Source organism: Carlito syrichta, unplaced genomic scaffold (genome assembly GCF_000164805.1).
Source record: "Carlito syrichta isolate Samal-C Ts95f unplaced genomic scaffold, Tarsius_syrichta-2.0.1 Scaffold302077, whole genome shotgun sequence".
Taxonomy (NCBI): Eukaryota; Metazoa; Chordata; class Mammalia; order Primates; family Tarsiidae; genus Carlito; species Carlito syrichta.
In genome coordinates this window covers 177,379-199,194 of record NW_007246173.1, presented here as the reverse complement: position 1 = coordinate 199,194, position 21,816 = coordinate 177,379, and the positions used below count along the sequence as shown (strand labels likewise).

General features: G+C 41.6%; 1 protein-coding gene across 2 annotated transcripts in view; it reads right to left on the bottom strand.

The window, feature by feature from the left end:
- GAB1 (GRB2 associated binding protein 1) overlaps nucleotides 1-21,816 on the bottom strand; it is a 101,685-nt gene that overhangs the window by 7,828 nt on the left and 72,041 nt on the right. Inside the window, exons 8-10 of one of the 2 annotated variants that reach the window (XM_021711338.1) lie at nucleotides 9,857-9,946; nucleotides 8,127-8,220; nucleotides 5,520-5,643 (exon numbers count right to left, since the gene is read on the bottom strand). In XM_021711338.1, the coding sequence (XP_021567013.1) occupies nucleotides 5,520-5,643; nucleotides 8,127-8,220; nucleotides 9,857-9,946 (308 nt within the window). The remainder of the gene's footprint in view (nucleotides 1-5,519; nucleotides 5,644-8,126; nucleotides 8,221-9,856; nucleotides 9,947-21,816) is intronic. The other variant, XM_021711339.1, reaches the window with a different exon arrangement.

The following is a 21,816-nucleotide window of genomic DNA, read 5'->3' as shown; positions in this document are numbered from 1 at the left end:
GCCAGGAGCGGCCATTGCACTTCAGTCTGGGTGACAGAGTGAGACTCCAACTCAAAAAAATAAATAAATAAATAAAATAAAAATAAATAATTGAGAAAAAGGTGCTTGCTCCTTCAGCTGAGGTGACATGGCTCTGTGCCAGGGCCCACAGCTTGGTGAGGGTACATGGCCTGGATCTCACACAATCAAATATGCCACAAGTGTACCTACTACGTACTGCATTCAGTATGTTTATGCAGTCAACAACCTGCACAACTGAATGTGATGCAAACATAGAGCAGGGACAGTTTGAGACACCTTTCACAGAGGAACAGATTTTTAAACCAAATTTATCAACGACTGGTAATAAAACATTAGAAAATATTGAAAACAACATGTAGGCTGGATGTAGGGGTTCACACCTGTAATCTCAGCACTTTGGGAGGCAGAGATGAGAGGATTGCCTGAGCCCACAAGCCTGGGCAACTTGACGAGACCTTGTCTCTAAAACAAATCACAAAATTAGCCATGTGTCGTGGTGTGTATTTCCAGCTACTTGGAAGGTTGAGGTGGAAGGATCGCCTGAGCCCAGCAGGTCGAAGCTGCGGTGACTGTAAGCGTGCTACTGCACTCCAGCCTGGGCGACAGAGTGAGACTCCGACTCAGTCAGATGAACAAACATAAAAACACGTGTAGGGCACAAAAAAATGTATGCAAGTTCTGGTAGTCAATTAAGATAAATAGCAATACCCCCTTTTTTCCTAATTCATGAAGAAACTGAAACCATCGTGAAATTTCTTCTCTAAATGACCTTATATTTCATTCTCACATTTAAAAAAATCCATGAGTGTGTATAAAATTCTATATTCAAATGTGATCAAACAAATAACTCATATCCTGCATTTCTTTCTTTTTCTTTTTTTTGAGTTGGAGTCTTACTCTGTCACCCAGGCTGGAGTGCAGTGGCATGCTCATGGCCACCATAGCATTGACCCACTGGACTCAGGTGATCCCTCCGCCCCAGCCTTCCAAGTAACTAGAACTACAGGTACACACCACCCCACCCGGCTAAGTTTTAGATTTATTGTAGAGATAAGGTCTGGCCAAGTTGCCCGGCTGGTCTCGAATCCCCGGGCTCAGGCAATCCTCTCATCTCGGCCTCCCAAAGTGCTGGGATTACAGGCTTAAGCCACCGTGCCCAGTCCATACCCTGCATTTCTCGGACTAGAGATGTCGGGAAGTCTTCACAGAATTACAAGCACATATAAGGAACCCACAAATTCATATAACCTGCATGCTTAATCCCAATACACTGCTTCTTAAGAGAATTTCTCAGAATTGCTAGTTAAACTGTTGTATCTAATGATTACTAGAACTGGGAATTTTTTCACCTTTAAGTATTGTTAAAATGTGTGTGTTTACAAGGAAATCTATTTGCTCTCGATTTAACTTCTACAGGGAACAGCCTGTGTCTGTGTTCCAGTTTTTCATCCTGTAAACAGTTTAGAGGAGCTCTAAGATTCTAGGAGTTACTGTAAGTGTTCCGTGAATTAAAAAAACAACACAAAACAGTAGTGCTAGATTTTTCTCAAATTCTTTAAAAAACATGTAAAATCATTTTGTATACAGTAAGTCTCCTATATATGAACCTTCAAATAGCTAACTTTTTTTTTTTTTTTTGAGTTGGAGTCTCACTCAGTTGCCCAAGCTGGAGTACAGTGGCATGCTCACAGCCACCACAGCCTTGACCTGCTGGGCTTAGGCGATGCTTCCGCGTCAGCCTTCCAAGTAGCTAAAACTACAGGTGTGTACCACCACGTCCAGCTAATTATTTTTATTTATATTGTAGAGACAAAGTAGATTCAGGCAATCCTCTCACCTTGGCTTCCCAAAGTGCTGGAATCATAGGTGTGAGCCACCGTGCCTGACCCAAATTACGAACTTCCAAAGATAAGTTTCTTCATGTGTTAGGCGTACGTTGTCACGTGTGTGCATCCTCTATAAGTGGTTGTGTTTTTGTGTTCTTTACTGTATAGTACTGAACAGAGTAGAGTAGTACCGTATCTTTATTTCAGGCCCAGGATATCCAGAAGCAAGCACAAGAGCGTAAAATTGTTAGTTGAGTACCTAGGCTAGCTTTGTTGAACTTAAGAACGAACTGGACTTATGAATGCACTCTTGGAATGGAAGTCATTTGTATGTAGGAACTTACTGTATTTTTGTAGTTATTATTACTTAACTATGTATACGTCCTTAGTAATGACACACTATCCTTTGGGTTTTGCGTATCACATGAAGGGTTCATTTGATAAATGTGTGACTTTTGGTCTTCGTACAAATATATGGAAGATAACGCCAATTCACTGTTTCATAAAACACTGCCTATCTTGGATCGCTAGTCTAGAAAATGTATCATCCTTCAAAATTTCAATTTATGGGATTTAATCTTATTGTATGTATAAACTGGATCTGATCCTGCCTCAACTTTTCTAAGACTATTGTTGTCATCAACCTAAGCATCCATTAGATCTTGTAAGCTTCAATGGTATCCTATATACTAAATTCCAAAATTAGAGATGTTTGGTAAACTCTGCTGTAACTATCACTTCTTTTCTTTTCTTTTTTTTTGAGTCAGAGTTTCACTCTGTTGCCTAGGCTGGAGTGTAGTGGCACGCTCACGGCCACCACAGCCTCAACCTGCTGGGCTCTGGTGATCCTTCCGATTCAGCCTTCCAAGTAGCTGGAACTACAGGTGTGTGCCACCATGGTCGGCTAGTGGCACTTCTTTTCTAAGGAAGAGGGTGTGAGCTATGTTGACCTGCAGTTGGGAGCATGAGGAGACGAGAATGGCACAACTGACTTTTCTATTGTGCCCGGTAGATAGCCGTTTCCAACTAGGCCATTTTTGCTTTTTTTCCTAACGCTTAGGACATATGTACTTCAGAAACCCACCAGATAGTATTTATTTAGACATCTCTACTGACAGGTAAAAAAGTACCACTCTGGCTTAAGATTATAAGGTCTAAGAGAACAATTTTGTGTTTTGATTTCCTTTGACTTCGGACTATAATGTTCTTTCTAATCTCTTTCCTTCACCTAACACTTGCCCCTGACAAATCATACTCTCAAGTTTTCCCATTATATGACCTTTCCAAGATTTTTTTTTTTGAGTTGGAGTTTCATTCTGTTGCCCAGGCTGGAGGGCAGCGGCACACTCATGGCCACTGTAGCCTCGACCTGCTGGGCTCAGGCGATCCTTCTGCCTCAGCCTTGCAAGTAGCTGGAACTACAGGCATGCGACACCACGCTCAACTAATTTTTTTATTTATCGTAGAGACAAGGTCTTGCCAAGTTGTCCAGGTTGGTCTTGAACCCTGGGCTCAGGCAATTCTCTCACCTTCGCCTTCCAAAAGTACTAGGATTACAGTGAGACATCGTGCCTTGCCTATTCTGTCTTTAAATAGGATTGTTTTAAAGAAAGCAAGACCACTAACATGTTACTCATTGCAGAATCTGATGTTAGACATTTGCCTATTCCAGCAGATATGGCCTGGCTGTCCTCTAATACCTGCCATCTCCTCTCCCACATGCCTGGGATTTTTCAGGTGGGCTCACCATTCCTCAGAACTAAGGCTATGTTTTCCAGCCCCTTTTGTATCTAAGTATGGCCACACAGGCTAAGCGCTGGTTAACAGTTTGTATAGAGCAGTTTCCAGGAGTTTTTTTGTTTGTTTGTTTTTTGAGTTGGGATCTCACTCTGTTGCTCTGTGGCATGTTCATGTTCAGTAGTTCAGCCTCCTGGACTCAGGCAATCCTTCTGTCTCAGTCTACCAAGTGGCTAGGACTACAGGCATGCCCTCTCCCACTCCAGGTAAGTTTAAAATTTTTTTTGTAGAGATGAGGTCTCACTTGGTTGCCCAGGCTGGTCTTGAACCCCTGGGCTCAAGTGATCCTCGTGCCTTAGCCTTCCAAAGTGCTGGGATTACAGGCGTGAGCCACTGTGTCTGGCCCAGGAAGCTTCTTGATGAAGCTTCTTGGGCTGTGACCTTTGCTGCTTCTCCCTTGCCTCCAGCCTAGAGCTTGGAATAGGACTCTGCTAGCTAGAGCAGCATCTTGGCCTGAGCATGTGAGCTACACCCAGGGGGCAGTAGACTGGAGAGGTGGAAGAGCCCAAATCCCTGAAGACTGCAGAGCAAAGCTGCCACAACAGCCTGGGTGAACTCTCTAGACTTTGACATGAGAAAGAATCTTACTTAAGTCACTATTATCTGTCTCATTCTGTCACCCAGGCTGAAGCACAGTGGCACAATGATGGCTCACCACAGCCTCAATCTCCTGGGCTGAAGAGATACATCCTCCGAGGCCTCCTGAGTAGCTGGGACTATAGATAGGTACCACCACATTCAGTAATTTAAAAAAATATTTTGTAGAGATGTTAGTCTCACTATGCTGCCCAGGCTGGTCTTGAACTCCTGGGCTTAAGTGATCCACACAACCACACCTGGTTAAGTTTTTTTTTTTTTTTTGTAGAAATGAGGTCTTGCTTTGTTGCCTAGGCTGGTCTAGATCTCCTAGGCTCAAGCAATCCTTCTGCCTCAGCCTCCCAAACTGGTGGGATTATAGGGACCATGCCTGGCTGCAAAATTAAAAATTAAAATTTGCTTGTACTCTTAAGCATCTGAAGTATTTTCTGATAACTATTTATGGAGGATTTATGGGGAAAAAGATGTTTGCTACTATTAGAAAATTCTTATGCCTTGTGGTAGTATAGCCAACCAGAAATAGGTTATGTTTATGAGAGGTCTCTTTAAGCCCATCTAAGGCTATCTAAGGGGTTATTTACCGAAAGATTACCAAAGACCTTCCATAGAAGACCATTTCATCATGAAAGTTCTGTGACAGGGGCCTGGAAGAGGCATTCTCCAACGCCTTCAGTATATTTTCTTAAAGACTATCAAAAACCAAATACATCTTAGATGAACTATAACTGAACATGTATTATTATTATTTTTAAATTAGAGGCAGGGTATTACCACGTTGCCCAGATTGGCCTCAAACTTCTGGGTTCAAGTGATCCTTCCCCGTCTCAGTCATCTAAGTAGCGGAGGCTACAGGCTCACACCATCACATCTGGCAACTTTTGGTTTTTAACTGATTTATGGTACATTTTGACCCTTTATCAGTTCTGGACTTTATTTATTTATTTGGGTTTTTTTGAGACAGAGTTTGGCTGTATTATTCAGGCTGGAGTGCAGTGGCACAATCGCAGCTCACTTCCGCCTCCAACTTCTGGGCTCAAATGATCTTCCTGCCTCAGCCTCCCAGAGTGCTGGAATTTCACGAGTGAGCTGCCATGCTGGGCTGATATTATGATTATTTTTTTAAAGTATTTTAAAAAGTTACCTTTTATTTACCTTTTCCCTTAAGTATACAAAGAAAGTTGTGAGAGTAAAATTTATAGACTGGAAGAAATGTTCCAGCTTGAATGCTTTAAAAGGGCTTCTCAGGGAGGGAGAAGGTCTGACGGAGACTTTACGTACTGGGTCTTCACTGGACAAGTTTGGGTTCATGGGAACATAATTCTCTTCGCTGTCGTGCGAGTCGCTGCTTGAAGTTGTGCTATGCACTGAATCCGGTCGGGGGGACAGGGGAAACCTGGAAGAACTAATTACAGAAATTATCGTCACAAACATAAACCTTGACAGTCACTTCTAAAGTTACTCTCCCAAAAAAGATAAGAGAGAATCTGTATCCTTGCAGAAATGTTCACTTATGTTTGTCATCATTTTGTACACATTGATTATGGCATACTTTTGTGCAAATTCAAATACACAACTAATATTTATGACTGTGTTATAAAAGTATATTTCAGCTATCAAACTGTCTTCTGTAAAATGAACAAAAATTAGGAGAGAAGTAGAAAGTCTCATATATAAAAGGAACATTTAAGAATTCCTTGTTGAGCTGGGCTCGGTGGCTCAGCCTGTAATCCCGTGCCTTTGGGAGGCTGAGGTGAGTGGATTGCCTGAGCCCGCGGGTTCGAGACCCGCCTGGGCAGCGAGACCTCATCTCTACAATAAATAAAAAAATCAGCCGGGTGTGGTAGCGCATGCCTGTAATTCCGGCTACTCGGAAGGCTGAGGTGGAAGGATCGCCGGAGACCAGCAGGTCGAGGCTGCGGTGGCTGGGAGCGGCCACTATACTCCAGTCTGGGTGACAGAGTGAGACTCCAACTCAAAAAAAAAAAAAAAAAAAAAAAAGAATTCCTTGTTGATTAATGGTACCCGGTATCTCTTTGGGGACGGGGGGGGGGACACCCCTTATCAACAAGGGTGACTGTACGATGCATATTTGTATACCTAACCCTTAACTGTACCCCACAATTTCAAAATAAAAAATATGTTTAATAAAAAAAACAAAACAAAACAAAGATCTAGGCAAAGATTTTTATGGTTAAGTCTTCAAAAACACAGGCAACAAAACCAAAAATAGACAAATGGGACTATATTAAAATAAAAAGCTTCTTCACAACAAAAGAAACAACCAACAGAGTGAAAAGACAACCTATTGAATGAGAGAAAATACCTGGAAACTACTCATCTGACAAGGGAATAATATCCATAGCGTGTACCAGCAACAAAACAAATAATCCTATTTAAAAATGTGCAAAGGACACGAACAGACATTTCTCAAAAGAAGATATACAAATGGCCAACAGGTATATGAAAAAAATGTGCAAGAGCACTAATCATCAGGGAAACATAAATCAAACCACAATGAGATATCATCTTAGATGTCTTAGTGAACTCATAGACTGCTGGTAGAAATGGAAATTAGTACAGCCATGATGGAAAACGGTAGAGAGATTTCTCAAGAAACTAAAAACAGGACTACCATATGACCCAGCAATTTCACTACTAGGTATTTATCCAAAGAAAAAGAACTCAATGTACCAAAGGCTTGTCTTCACTCCCATGTTTATGTTGTGTAACAGTAAGCACAGTAGCAAAGATGTGGAATCTACCTAAGTGTCTGACAATGTATGAGTGAATAAAGAAAATATAATATGTAAAAAAAAAAAAAAAAAGAATTCCTCGTTTTAAAAAAAATTAGTTATATGTATACTTAAAACAGAAGCACATGTTCAACTCAGGCTTGTAACTTCAGAAATTCTTTTCATTTCCTTATATATTTAAATGAATCTCAATTAAATAATCCCCACAAGAAACTACCATATTTTCTAGATTAGTAGTTCTCAGCAAATGTTGGTTTGGTGAAACTTTTACACTCTTAAAAATTACTGAGAACTCCAAGGAATTTTTGTTTCTAGAGTTATACTGACACTTGCCATATTAGAAGTGAAAACAGAAATTTTTAAAAAACAAGAGTAAGCCGGGCTCAGTGGCTCAGCCTGTAATCCCGCGCCTTTGGGAGGCTGGGATGAGTGGACTGCCTGAGCCCGTGGGTTCGAGACCCGCCTGGGCAGCAAGACCTCATCTCTACAATAAATCAAAAAATCAGCCGGGCGTGGTAGCACATGCCTGTAATTCCGGCTACTCGGAAGGCTGAGGCGGAAGGATCGCCAGAGCCCTGCAGGTCGAGGCTGCGGTGGCCGGGAGCTGCCACTGCACTCCAGTCTGGGCGACAGAGTGAGACTCCAACTCAAAAAAACAAACAAACAAAAAAACACAAGAGTACACAAATACGCATTCTATTATCTGCCACAATGATATGATCACATATCATGCAGCCTCTGGAAAACTCCATTGTGCGCAGTGGAGAATGAAAAAGGCAAGTAACAGCTCAGTATCTTAATAAAAAATATGACTTCACAGAACCCCAAAAAGAGTAGCTCCCCACACCGCCCACTGAGAACTACTTTCCACAATAATGAACAATTCTAGATAGCCATGTTATTCAGCCAAACTATGTATTTTATTATTATTATTTTTTAGATTAGAAAATATACTTTATTTTAAAAGTAAATCAGAGAGAGAGACGGTGAAAGAGAAGATTCACCTCCCCAAGTTAAGGAAGGGGGCCAAAGTCAAGAAACATGGCGACGGCCATTGCTCCAAGAGCACATGGCCACACAAGAGTCTAGTAAGGCAATGGCCTAAATTATGTATTTTAAACAAAGGACTTACTCTCGAGCAAAACTCCTTGTGATGGGGGATCTAACCGGGGCCTGTAATTCTTCCCATTCTGGCAAAGGTTTTATTTCTAAAGGTGCTGGCTTGGCTACAGATAAAGAGAGAAAAAAAGATTTTAGTGCATAGAACTTTGCAAAATAAAATTCTCACTTTATATCTCTATTTACAGTTGATAGAGTAAACCTAAGACCAGCTAGTTTCACCCTTGAAATGAGGTTCACGGATGTTATGTGATTTGTTCAAGGTTCTATGGCTGAATAACTAGTGGCAACAACAGTATCAGATAATGTTTCATGACTGTACCTCAAAGGCAAAAACTCTATTAAAGTATGTTGCTTCTTAATATTTTAAGAATAGAAACTAAATTAGAACAAGAAAGAACAATGCAACCAATTCCTTTAGAGTTGTTTTATGCTTTTCATTATTTCATTTACAAATTTCTTCCTCAATCTGGAAAATGAATCATCTATGTAAAATCCATCCTATTATTCATATGGAAGCATGTAACTATACATATAAAATGATGCACAGAAAGTATTAAGGACAAACTTGTTAAAACCAAAAGAGAATTAATGATCAAATCTTTAAAAATAATTCATGCCCCATTTGGAAACAAATCGAACAAAACAATAATTCTATCTTTAGATCCAAACTGTGCTGTGAAAAAAGGCCACACTTTTACTTCACTTCAAATTTTTAGCTTAGTTCAACCAATGAACCATTTGCCAAATTATAAAAAATAAAGTAAATGCTACTGTTTTCATTAGCTTTATGTATAGGTGATCTTTACTTATTTAGCTCATTATTTCAGTAGACAATTACTATACTGGTATGTACCACTGAGTTCTTAGCCCTTCTCTTAAAGTCAAGACTGAGTTATTTTTCAAAAATTTAAGGAGTGAGCAAAAAACCGAAAACAATATTATTTGTTAATATTAATTATGTCTTAGGAGACTACATAAATGTTCTAAGTAAATATTTCAGTTACGCTTCATTCTTCACTCTAAAAATTCCCCCTTTCCAGGTTTTCTCATATTGTAGTCTCTGTCCATTGTACGTGCAATTTTAATCAATTATATTTTAAGTAGCATTAAAGTACAAAAATGGGTGGACACTTTAAAGGTTTACACACGTTGAGGCTAATAACTAAGTATTTTTGTCTACTTAAATATAATGAAGACTAAATTAACTTAATTTGAGCTTAAAAATTTTGCTTGTCTACATTCTTAAAATAGACGTATGGAATATCGTGCTAACTGGAAGTATTTCTTAAACTCTGAATGTTTTCCTATTTGACACCCATTGGCTAATAGCAGTTTAGCTGCCAATTTCTAAGTCATGGTACAATTAATCCACAGAAATGATTCTTCATTCTGTCTCAGAACACAATACATACATATAAAGACAGAAGACGATTGGAACTCACAAATAGTTCACAAGCTCAAAGAAAACAGTGCACTATTGTCTAAAATGTTAAAAAAAAAATGCATAAGGACAAGCCCGATTATCACATATTATCAAACATTTAACATGCTGCTGTTAATAGCATCACAAGTAGACTCACAGTGTATAATGAAAAGCATTCACTTTAAAAATAATGTACCGGGAAGTTTTATTTATAACAGCAGTGCTATTTAAGGCTCTTCTTTTTTGCTTTTTAAGAAAAAAACATGACAAAATAAATCCCCGACGCCCCATGCAGCATGCGGTGACAAGGTACATACCCTTTCTTCTTGTAGCAAAGTCACCTATGGTTTGTGAATCAGTTCGCTCTAAACCATGGGGTTTGGGTCTTAAAATTTTAGGACTTTGACCTAATTGGTAAAAAGAAGACTCTCTTAAGGTTATTTTTTAATTGGAAAATGGATCCTGTAAAAAAGCAACAGAGCCCTGTGCAGAAAAGTTACATCTCAAAAGCATAAACAAAAGCCGGTTTGTGGAGAATATTCCAACCTTGCCACATGCAACTCATGCTTGTGCTCAGGGCGGTGGAAAAGTGGAAGTTAACATGTAACAATAGCATAGGCAAAGGGTTATCAAAGATGACGGGGGTTGAGTAGGGTGACCAGCCTTGTTAGTTGTTAACTTTAGCTGAAGCAAACGGAGAAAAAAACAGGTGCCATGTTAGTTTTTCTTCTAACATGTCTTAGAAAACTGGATTAAATACAGAATTGATAAAATCCCCTGGTCAGATTGCAATGACGTAGCTTTTCTTTGGAGTCTGGTGTCTCATAAAAAGTGCAAAGGCCTGGTTCCCTAGATGATTACTTTTCTGAATTTGGTAGCGATGTCTTCAAAACCCTTTCATCTGACTAGACCTGCACCTCCTGACCAAAACTCTTCTAGAGAAGCAGATGGCCACTACAGTATTTCCTAATACCCAAGACCAAAACCAAGACTAACATGTATTTCATTCTCCTGGATACTCAGTGGCTGCCCAATGGCTTCATCCTGCAAGGACCAGATGTTTGGACTCTGGCACTACCGACTGCCGAGCTGCCATGCAAGTGGCATTAACCCAGTTGTCCTCGTCTTCCTTTCATTCGGTCTCTGCCACATACAAACAAACACTGCTGAAAAGCCCTATGGAATAGCACCTTTCCCTCAGAAGCCTGGGTGCCAGAGTAGCAAGATCAAGTGAAATCAGTAATGTAAGCTACTCTCTTCTCAAGGGCACTACATTTTCTTTTTTCTTGGAACTTACAAAATTGAATTGACATCTGTTAGATGGCAAAATTAGAATTTGCTGTTAAATGTTGTCTAGCTCCTTATCCATCGACATCTAAAAGCTTCTTAAAATGTGATTCTTAAGGTGCGGTGGCTCAAGCCTATAATCCCAGTATTTTGGGAGGCCGAGGCAGGAGGATTGATTGCCTGAGACCAGGGGCTCCAGACCAGTCTGGGCAGCCTGCTGATACCTCATCTCTACAATAAATAAAAAAATTAGCCGGGCGTGGTGGCGCACGCCTGTAGTTCCAGCTACTTGGAAGGCTGAAGTGGAAGGATCGCCTGAGCCTAGCAGGTCAAAACTGTGGTGGTCGCAAGCATGACACTGCTCTCCAGCCTGTATACAGTGAGACTCCAACTCAAAATAATGTGATTCTTTAAAGAAAATTCTTTAATCAACCAATTTTCTAAGCTAGGCAATTGATACTTTATGTTTATTCAGAAATGAGGCAGGCTGAGTTTAAAATGTAAGTATTATAATTTCAGGCAAGATCTACTCCCTAACCCTAATGCTATTCAGGGCCCATTATAGCAGGGCATTTTTATTTTTAAAAATTTTTTTATTTTTATTTTTATTTTTGTAGAGATGAGGTCTTGCTGTGCTGCCCAGGTTGGGCTCAAACTTCTGGGCTCAAGTGATCCTCCTGCCTTGGCCTCGCAAAGTATTGGGATTATAGGTGTGAGCCATCACACCAGGCACTTTTAAACAAAGGAAGATGTCAGCTTTTTATTTTTTTATTTTTTTGAGTTGGAGTTTCACTCTGTTGCCTTGGCTGGCACACTCATGGCCACCGCAGTCTCAACCTGCTGAGCTCAGGTGATCCTTCTGCTTCAGCCTTCTATGTAGCTGAAACTATAGGCACGTGCCACCATGCCTGGCTAATTTTTTTTTTTTTTTGAGTTGGAGTTTCACTCTGTCGCCCAGACTGGAGTGCAGTGGCCGCTCCTGGCCACTGCAGCCTCGACCCGGTGGGCTCCGGCGATCCTTCCGCCTCAGCCTTCCAAGTAGCTGGAACTACAGGTGTGTGCTACCACGCCCGGCGAATTTTTTGATTTATTGTAGAGATGAGGTCTCGCCAAGTTGCCCAGGCAGGTCTCGAACCCGCGGGCTCAGGCAATCCACTCACCTCGGCCTCCCAAAGTGCTGGGATTACAGGCTGAGCCACCGAGCCCGGCCTAATTTTTTTACTTATTGTAGAGATGAGGTCTTGTCAGGTTGCCCAGGCTGGTCTTGAACCCAAGGGCTCAGGCAATCCTCTCGCCTCAGACCCCCAAAGTGCTGGGATTACAGGCTAGAGTCACCAAGCCTGACTGAGATGTCAAAATTTTAAACTTCCCCAAAGAGTGTACTACCCTAAAAAGAAAAAAAAAAAAGTAAGAGGCAGAAGGTAAGTTTTACTATTAGAAAAATATATTAATTTTAGAGCTGAAAGGCCCTTATAGATCAAATCAAACTTCTTCATTTTATAGATGAGATACCCTTGGAAACGAAGAGGTTAAGGGACTGCTCAGACATATACTAATCAGAGGAAAGACTAAGGCTTCCTCCAGCCTTTTGCTGCCTGCTGGTGGGGTCTTCCTGGACTATGTACTTCCTGTACTATGCCTTTAGCACTCCATCCCTTTTGGGATATTGAGAATCTTAGAAAACAGTATTTGGAGTTCAGTTGTGAACTCTTCAGTGTAGTTTGAAGTCTTTTTTTTTCTTTTGAGTTGAAATCTCATCTCTGTTCCCAGGCTGGAGTGCAGTGGCACACTCACGGCCACCACAGCCTTGAACTGCTGGACAATCCTTCCGCCTCAGCCTTCCAAGTTGCTGGAATAACAGGCATGTACCACCACACCCGGCTAATTTTTTGATTTATTGTAGAGATGAGGTCTCGCCAAGTTGCCCAGGCTGGTCTTGAACCCATGGGGTTAGGCAATTCTCTCACCTCAGCCTCCCAAAGTGCAGGGATTATAGGTGTGAGCCACCGTGCCCAGCCTAGTTTGAAGTCTTAAAGCACTCTGTACCACACAGCCACAAACTAGGAAACTCAATCAGATGATGGAAGAAGTGTGCTCACAACCACACCCACATATGTGGTTGATATTACTCTGGATATATGCATGTGGTTGGGGACCACTTCTACTTGAAGGCCACAGTTGACACACAGATAATGTGAAGTCCAACAATTACAACATGCGCTTTAGAGCTACTTTCAGTTTGCCAGGGTTGATCCAGCACGTCTGTCGTCCCCCTCCTTTTCTGAAAGACCCATTTTTCGTGAGCTCTTCAGCTTCTTCCTGATGTTTTTCACCGCGGTTATCTCCCAGGGGTCACTCTTTGCATTTCTTGACTTTGTGCCCTCAGTATCTGATCCATGTTTGCGGTTAAATAATCAAGGTTGCAGGACTGCCAAATCTTACCCCAGTTTCTCACTTTTTCTCTAGTTCCACTTCAACTGCCTGACAGATCCCCGCTAATGATCCTTCCAATACTTGAAAATTGATCATTTCTCCTCCGAACCAATGCCATTTGTTACCTCTAACAGTCTCGGCAGTAGTGCGATTTCCAGAAATCTTAGGCATAAAAATCAATGATATTTGAATAGTCTCTCTCCTTCGACCATCTGGTCTTAAAATGCCAATGATTTGCCAATATGGCAACAAAAAGATCTTTTAAACTCAGAAGCCTTAAAAATAGAAGGAGCAGGTAATTGAGGTCAGTGAGAAAGTTACCCAAGCTTGTACGAGTGTTGGTATAATGACGGTAGTCCGGAATGATCAATTGGCTTGTGAAAAATAACAAGAAGGCTCTCCTACAGCCTGTGCTTAAAGGAAGAAAAGCAAGGCAAGAACAAATCTAACATTTGGAAAGGAAGAGAAAGTAAGCTCCGCTCTGGCTTTAGTCTTCTTCAGCAAGGAGAAGGTCTTCAAATGGAAAAGAGTAGAGGAATCTTAGAATGGAAAGAGTTTAATGAAAAAGAAAAAAGAAATTGAAGTGAAAAGGATAGGAGAAACAATAAGAGGCATTAAAGGGCTGGGCTCAGTGGCTCAGCCTGTCATCCCAGCGCTTTGGGAGGCCAAGGTGAGTGGATTGCCTGAGCCCGCGGGTTCGAGACCCGCCTGGACAACTTGGTGAGATCTCATCTCTACAATAAGTCAAAAAATTAGCCGGGCATGGTGGCGTGTGCCTGTAGTTCCAGCTACATGGAAGACTGAGGTGGAAGGGTTGCCGGAGCCCAGCAGGTTGAGGGTGCAGTGGCCATGAGCAGTGTGTCACTGTACTCCGACCTGGGCGACAGAGTGAGACTCCAACTCAAAAAAAGAAAAAAAAAAAGAGGCATTAAAGTTCCCATTATGTGAGAAGAGTGTGTGAAAGTTGATTACACAAATTGGGTCATTCTTGTCATCCCCAACTAAATCAGAGTCTAAGCGCCAGGAGGAAAAAGCGCTCAGGGCACACAGCACTTGCTACAAGATTCAACAAGAATCCAATTTTCCACACACTCTGCTGCTGAAACGGTCTGCTGCAACCCTGAGACCAGTTCTACCTAGTAACTGCTGATACAACCTGCTGTGACTCTAAGACTTGTTTATCTCCCATCACTCACGAATCTAAGCTTGCCAGCTCCCAAAAGCTTCTCCAGTGCTGATGAGCTTTCTCTCAAAACAACGGGTAACACTCCTCTTTCTAATGAAACTCCCAACCTTCTCTTCGTTCTGCTGACATAATGAAGACCACCTGGTCTTTGTGAATGCCCCCCAAGTACAATTTTTGCTTCCCAAATAATTAAATTTAGAAATTTGTCTCTACATTTTTATTTTTGAATTCGACAAGTACAAGGTCATACCAAGCTACTTTCAAGTTCTAGCCAATGAATTGCATTCAAGATAGCAAATGATTTTATAGACAAGAACACAGAATTCTTATCGGTAATTTGGAGAGGTCATGGAGAACTTGGAAGTGCCACAGGAATAAACCAGAGATGCATTTCACATCGTATTCATCTCGAATTGCACTCTGCTCTGGCTAGACCATTCTCTTATCTGTTTCTCATGCACATCTTTAAAATTTCAGCGTCTTCCATTTCCTCACCATCAACAGCCATCGGCGCTTCATCAATCAGTGTCTTTAATTTCTAAACAGAGCTCAAAGTATAAGACATTCTCTAAAACTACCTTGAGAGATATCATTACACTTTATTATCAATGATGAACATTTACTGAGGACTTCTTGTGTGCTAGGCACCCTAAAGACTCATTAAATCCTCCCAATAACCTTGTAGGAAAGGTACAATGAAAACAGATTTTAATAATTTTAATACTGATATGTTGGGTTTAGAGAGGTTAAGCCCAGAGTCACACAGATAATGACTGGTAGGACCAGGATGTAAATCCTTTGACTCCAGATACAGGGTTCATATTCTTCTTAGTCCTATATCCTTATTTCAACTTGGAGTCCCTACCCTAGTTATTCTTGGAAGAGTATTTGTACTGCTTTACTTTTGTATACAGTAAGTCCTATTGGTTACATTTTCAGCACTTTAAATTTTTTTTTTTTTTTTTTGAGTTCGAGTCTCACTCTGTCACCCAGACTGGAGTGCAGTGGCCACTCTTGGCCACTGCAGCCTCGACCTGCTGGGCTCCGGCGATCCTTCCGCCTCAGCCGTCCAAGTAGCTGGAACTACAGGCGCGCGCTACCACGCCCGGCTGATTTTTGATTTATTGTAGAGATGAGGTCTTGCCAAGTTGCCCAGGCGGGTCTCGAACCGGCAGGCTCAGGCAGTCCACTCACCTCAGCCTCCCAAGGCGCGGGATTACAGGCTGAGCCACCAAGCCCGGCTACTTTAAATTTTTTAAAAAGAGATGTAAAATAATGACACTTCCCCTGAAGGCTTTACCTTCATCAGTCAATTTCTTGTTGGTCATAATGAAAACAAATGTAAAATGTAAGTGATTATAATGATACCTACAACATGGAGTAAGTAATTTTCAAAGTCATCACATTATTTACCCTGCACGCCTGTAATCCCAGCACTTTGGGAGGCAGAGGTGAGAGGATTGCCTGAGTCCAGGGGTTCAAAACCAGCCTGGGCAACTTGGTGAGACTCTGTCTCTACAATAAATAAATGAAAAAATTATCCGGGCATGGTGGCATGTGTGCCTGTAGTTCCAGCTACTTGGAAGTCTGAAGTGGAAGGATCGCCTGAGCCCAGCAAAGTTGAGACTGCAGTGGCTGTGAGCGTGCCTCTGCACTCCAGCCTGGGTAGACAGTGATATTCCGACTCAAAAAAGAAAAAAAAAAAAGTCACATGATTCAAGGAGACAGGCTGAGCCAAAAGCAGATGCATGAAATCAGTAAGCCTTCACTCAAATCCCTTCTCATCTCCATGACCTTTTTTTTTCCAGATTGGGTACTAAAAAGGTACTTCTTTTCAAGGATATTCCTTGGTTTTCTCAATTGAAAAATCCGATATAATTACATTGAGATTTTTAAAAAGTGCATGTATTTTCTACTCCATGCAAAGAAGGTTGGTTTTAGGGTAAAAGCCACAACATAGAAATGTTGCACTAACTTGTGTTACTTGGGTATTTTGTTAGCTTTATTTCTCTATGTCCTTCCAAACTCAAGTAGATATGCAGGTTCCAGACAAAAGTGAAAGTCATACCCAAACGATAGTCCAATATTACTTAAAGGAGAAAAAAAGGTCAAGATGTAGCCTGTCTTAGCCTTTTCTTTACATCCTGCTGCAAATACTCAAATGTTACTCTGATGCTGAAGGAAAGTATAGAAATAGATGAGAAGAAAGAACACTAAAGCAAAGGCAAAAGTGAACCAACTTTGGCGATTCTCAAATTCTGAGGGTATTTTAGATAGCGACTTCATTTGAGTCTGAACCTTTAAGTCCAACTTGATTTTGCTAGACTTGGTTTGAACAAAGAATGTAACATAATTAGCAAAGAGACAACTGGGTGGAATTTCTATTTGTGCTTTAATCCTTAGGAGGGTTGTCAATGTCAATCTCTTGATCATGTGATCTCCTCCATTATTTGAAGTACAGCCTGGCAAATCTTAATCTCTGGTCCAGATCTTCCCCCAAATTCCTAATCTAGATATCTAATAGTCTGCAAAACAACCTATGTGGATCCCCCCAGCATTCAAACTGCATGTTCAAAACTGAATTCGTCTTCTTTGACCCATCACAAGCCTGTTTTGCTTCTTGGATTACCAACTATCTAGTGGATCTCTTAGGAATCATTCTAGATCTTGCTTTCTTTTTTACTTCATATATCCACGTTTGCTTTTTTTTTTTTGAGACAGAGTCTGACTCTGTCACCCAGGCTAGAGTGCAGTGGCATGATTCCAGCAGGATCACTGCAGCCTCAATCTCCTGGGTTTAAGCAATCCTTCCGAGTAGCTGAGACTACAGGTGTACACCATCACGCCTGGCTAATTATTTTATTTTATTTTATTTTTTGTAGAGATGAAGGTTGGTCTGGAACTCTTGAGCACAAGTGATTCTCTCACCTCAGCCTCCCAAAGTGCAGGGATTACAGGTATGAACCATCGCACCGGGCTCAATTTCACTTTGTAAGAACAATATAATAGTTTGCTTTCAATACAAAAAAATCTCCTCCAGGCAAGAAAATATATCTTTAATCTTAGTAATCTCATGCCCTAAGACCATGGCTCAAATAAACCAGGCATTCAAACAGATGCTCTTTAAATGAATGAAATAAACCAAAAGTATCTTAAAAAGTGGACTGACGTGAATTAATCTAAGTTTGCTTGAAATATTAAATAAAACATTTTTAAAAAGCTTCACATTCCTTAAAATATAGCTTAAATGGACATTTTTTAGAAATTTATTCAATATTTATAAAAAGCTTTGCATTTTATTTTGAAATAACCAAGAAAAAAAAGTTTAAATATGACTTAGAGCATGTGCGAAATCTGGATTTGTTTTTATCAAATTTCCACCTTGCAAGTTAAGAATATTTTACCAAAATCATGAATTTTGCAGCAACCTGGATGGAGCTAGAGTCTATAATACTGTGATCTCTCACAGAAACAAAGATCTGAGTATCACATGTTCTCACTCATATAGTGGACCTTGAACATCCAACAAAATACTATAAGAAAATGACTGACAGTGGTGGGAAACTATTGGGGGGAGGGGAAGGGAGATGGGATTAACGGTAGTAAATATGTCTGGGGATGGGGAGACACCTCTTATCAACAAGGGTGCCTGAACGAAGCATATTTGTATACCTAAGCCTTAACTGTACCCCACAATATCATAATAAAAAATATTGATTAAAAAAAAAGCTATTTTACTAGTTGCTGTTTTCCTTTTTATCAGGTTTCTCTGTTATCTGAAGGCATATGGGATATAAAATAATTTCATTCATTTGATAAATTCTTACTCAACACATTTTATAGTCAAAGGTCGGGACGCAGTTGTCCCTACTGATCAAGAAGCATAAATTAACGTGGACTCTGATGGTATGGATGGCCACCTGTAACATAACACAGGTACAGATTTGGCAATTATTTTACCTCCTCCAGGAATCTGTATTCTATGTTATAGAATTTTATTTTTTTGAGTAGGAGTCTCACTCTGTCATCCAGGCTGGAGTGCAGTGGCATGCTCACAGCTACAGCAGCCTTGACCTGCTGGGTTCAGGCGATCCTTCCACCTCAGTCTTTCAAGTAGCTGGAACCACAGGCATGCACCACCATGCCCAACTAATTTTTTGATTTATTATAGAGACGAGGTCTCACCAAGTTGCCTAGGCTGGTATCGAACCCCTGGGCTCGGCAATCCTCTTGCCTCCGGCTCCCAAAGTTCTGGGATGACAGGCATGAGCCACAGCACCCGGCAGATTTACAGAATTTTAAAATTAAAGAGTATTCTACTTATATTTTAGAGACTAATTTTACATTTTTCAAAAAGGAAACTTACGCAAAGAGAAGTCAACTGATTTGTCCAACATCATTGAAAGGGCAGGAGTGGATGTTAATGGCAGTTAAGACAAATAAATTCTAGTCTTTTTGATTCTTGGTCTAACGTTTTTTTATTATGTTCCTCTGATACATCATCAAACCTTATCAAACACTGTTAACTAGAAAACAGATGCGACTTACACGCAAAAGCTCTCAGCATTTGACCCACAACTTCCTCTTTCCTTCCCTCTTATGTCAAGTGTGCTTTCTTGGAAGATGACACTTCCCAACTCTTACAAGCTAAAGCCCGTCAAAAACAGCAAGATGATTTTAATTCCAAGGAACTATCTCCAAGTCCGCGGAAGAAAACAGCCTTGCAAATGCACAACTACTTTCTTCTGCAAATAGTGATCTCAAGGAAGCACCATCACACTCATGCAGCCCTACCAAACAGAGTAGCACAGAGCAGGGTGCTTATTCTTTCTGTTCTTTTCGCTTTTTTTGAGTTGGAGTCTCACTCTCTTGCCCAGGCTGGAGTACAGAGGCACACTCAGGGCCACCGCAGCCTCGACCTGCTGGGCTCAGGTGATCTTTCCACCTCAGTCTTCCAAGTAGTTGGGACTAAAGGTACACGCCATCACGCCCAGCTGATTTTTGGTTTATTGTAGAGATGAGGTCTTGCCAAGTTGCCCAGACTAGTCTCAAACCTGTGGGCTCAGGCAATCCTCTCACCTTGGCCTCCCAAAGTGCTGGGATTATAGGCATGAGCCACAGCCCCTGGCCCTTTCTTTTTTTTTTGAGGCAGGGTCTCTCTCTGTTGCTCAGGTGGAGAGCAGTGGCACGATCACAGATCAACAAAGTCTTGACCTCCTGGGCTCAGGCAATCCCCCTGCTTCAGCCTCTTGGGTAGCTGGGACTACAGGCCTGTGCCACCATACCCAGCTAAGTTTTTGATTTTTGTGGAGACAAGATCTCACTATGTTGCCCAGGCTGATCTCGAACTCTTGGGCTCAAGTGATCCTCCTGCTTCTGTGTCCCAAAGTGCTGGGATTATATAGGTATGAGCCACTGCGTCCACCCAGAAGATGCTCTTTTAAAATGAAGGCCTTGATAGACTTCAGGCATTCACTTCAGAGAGCAAAAAAACCCCTGTGTGTCTGACATCTGTCTCCCTTTTTCTTTCAAACGTGCACTTCACTTATCTGTCTTGTTTCTCTGAAAGGGATGACCTTACGCTGTTTTGCTATATGACTTTCGCTTATATTACCAGTGCCTCAAAACTTCTAAAAATCACTGTGAGAGAGGGAACTTTTGTTACACCTTTCTTATTTGGTCCTGTCTCAACCAGGCTTCGAGCACCCGGGATGTAACCACTCTGAGGGAGCAAAGTGATTTTTAAATAACATTTTTTTTTTTTTTGAGTTGGAGTGTCACTCTGTCACCCAGACTGGAGTGCAGTGGCCACTCCTGGCCACCGCAACCTCTGGGCTCCGGCGATCCTTCTGCCTCAGCCTTCCGAGTAGCTGGAACTATAGGCACGCGCTACCATGCCTGGCTGATTTTTTTATTTATTGTAGAGATGAGGTCTCGCTGCCCAGGCGGGTCTCGAACCCACGGGCTCAGGCAATCCACTCACCTCAGCCTCCCAAAGGCGCGGGATGACAGGCTGAGCCACCGAGCCCGGCTTTTAGATAACATTTTAAAGAATACAGTTACTTTTTTCTATTGTATTCTTAAATGAGCATGAGCTTTCTAGGGCCAACCTGGTTATGTTACTTAACTGTATAAATTCCTTAATGCTGTACTCAGAATAAAACCCAAACTCATTAGCACACATTATAACATCTTCAGGAAGAGGCACCAGCAAGGCATTTGGCACCGGGTCCTCCTTTGATACTTTTCCTCTCCCCTTAACACACCCACACACTACCCAGGGCCAGTCTCATCTCCACCCACTCTTTTGTTTTTTGTTTTTTGAGTCACCATCTCACTCTGCCACCCACGCTAGAGGGCAGTGGCATAATCACAGCTCATGGCAGCCTTGACCTGCTGGGCTCAGGTGATCCTTCCACCTCAGCCTCCCAAGTAGCTGGAACTATAGATGCTCACCACTGCACCTGGCTAATTTTTTGATGTGTTGTAGAGATAGGGTCTCGCCATGTTGCCCAGGCTGGTCTCGAACCCACGGGCTCAGGCAATTCTCTCCCCTCAGCCTCCCAAAGTGGTGGGATGACAGGTGTGAGCCACTCTACCGGGCCTCCCCTCTTTTTGAAAGGATCTGGGCATGCTATTTATTCTGACTAGAAGATTCTCTGCGAGTAAGCCTTCTTCTACCGCCGTTTAATTACCACTCACGCTCTCAGACATTCCTGGGGGAGCGCCCCTAGCAGTGCCAAGAGCTTACCTCGACCACAGCCCCTTCCAGGTAATTATGATACTGTGTTACCTTTCCACCTCCTCCCCTCTACAGCGAGCTTCTTCAGGGGAGCTGCCTTTTCCTTCTGTGCATGGACTACGGACTAACAGAAGGTCTATTCTGTAACTAACATGCACTTAAATCTGTATGGAATGAATGCTCACAAACTGCCTTTCTTCAAAGCTGATGGTGCTTAATCCGATCAATCTTGCTTTTCTTTTACAAGGACCTAGGGAGCAATGGAATGTTATTCCGAAAGCTGATGATCATCCCAAATGTGGCTAAGGCAGTCATGTGAGGTCAGGTTTCAAATAAGCAGATGCAAACTCTCTTGAAAAGTACATACACTATGAAGCATCCTTTTACTAGGCACTACTTACATGTATTCATCTCAAAGTGGAAAATGTATTTTCTGTATTATTACAGGCTTGACGTAGTCTAAATTACTCTTCTAAAAGTTTTGCAGGCCAGGCACGGTGGCTCAAGCCTGTAATCCCAGCACTTTAGGAGGCCGAGGTGAGGAGATTACCTGAGCCTATGGGTTCAAGATCAGCTCAGGCAACTTGGTGAGAACTCATCTCTACAATAAATAAAAAAAATTAGCCCGG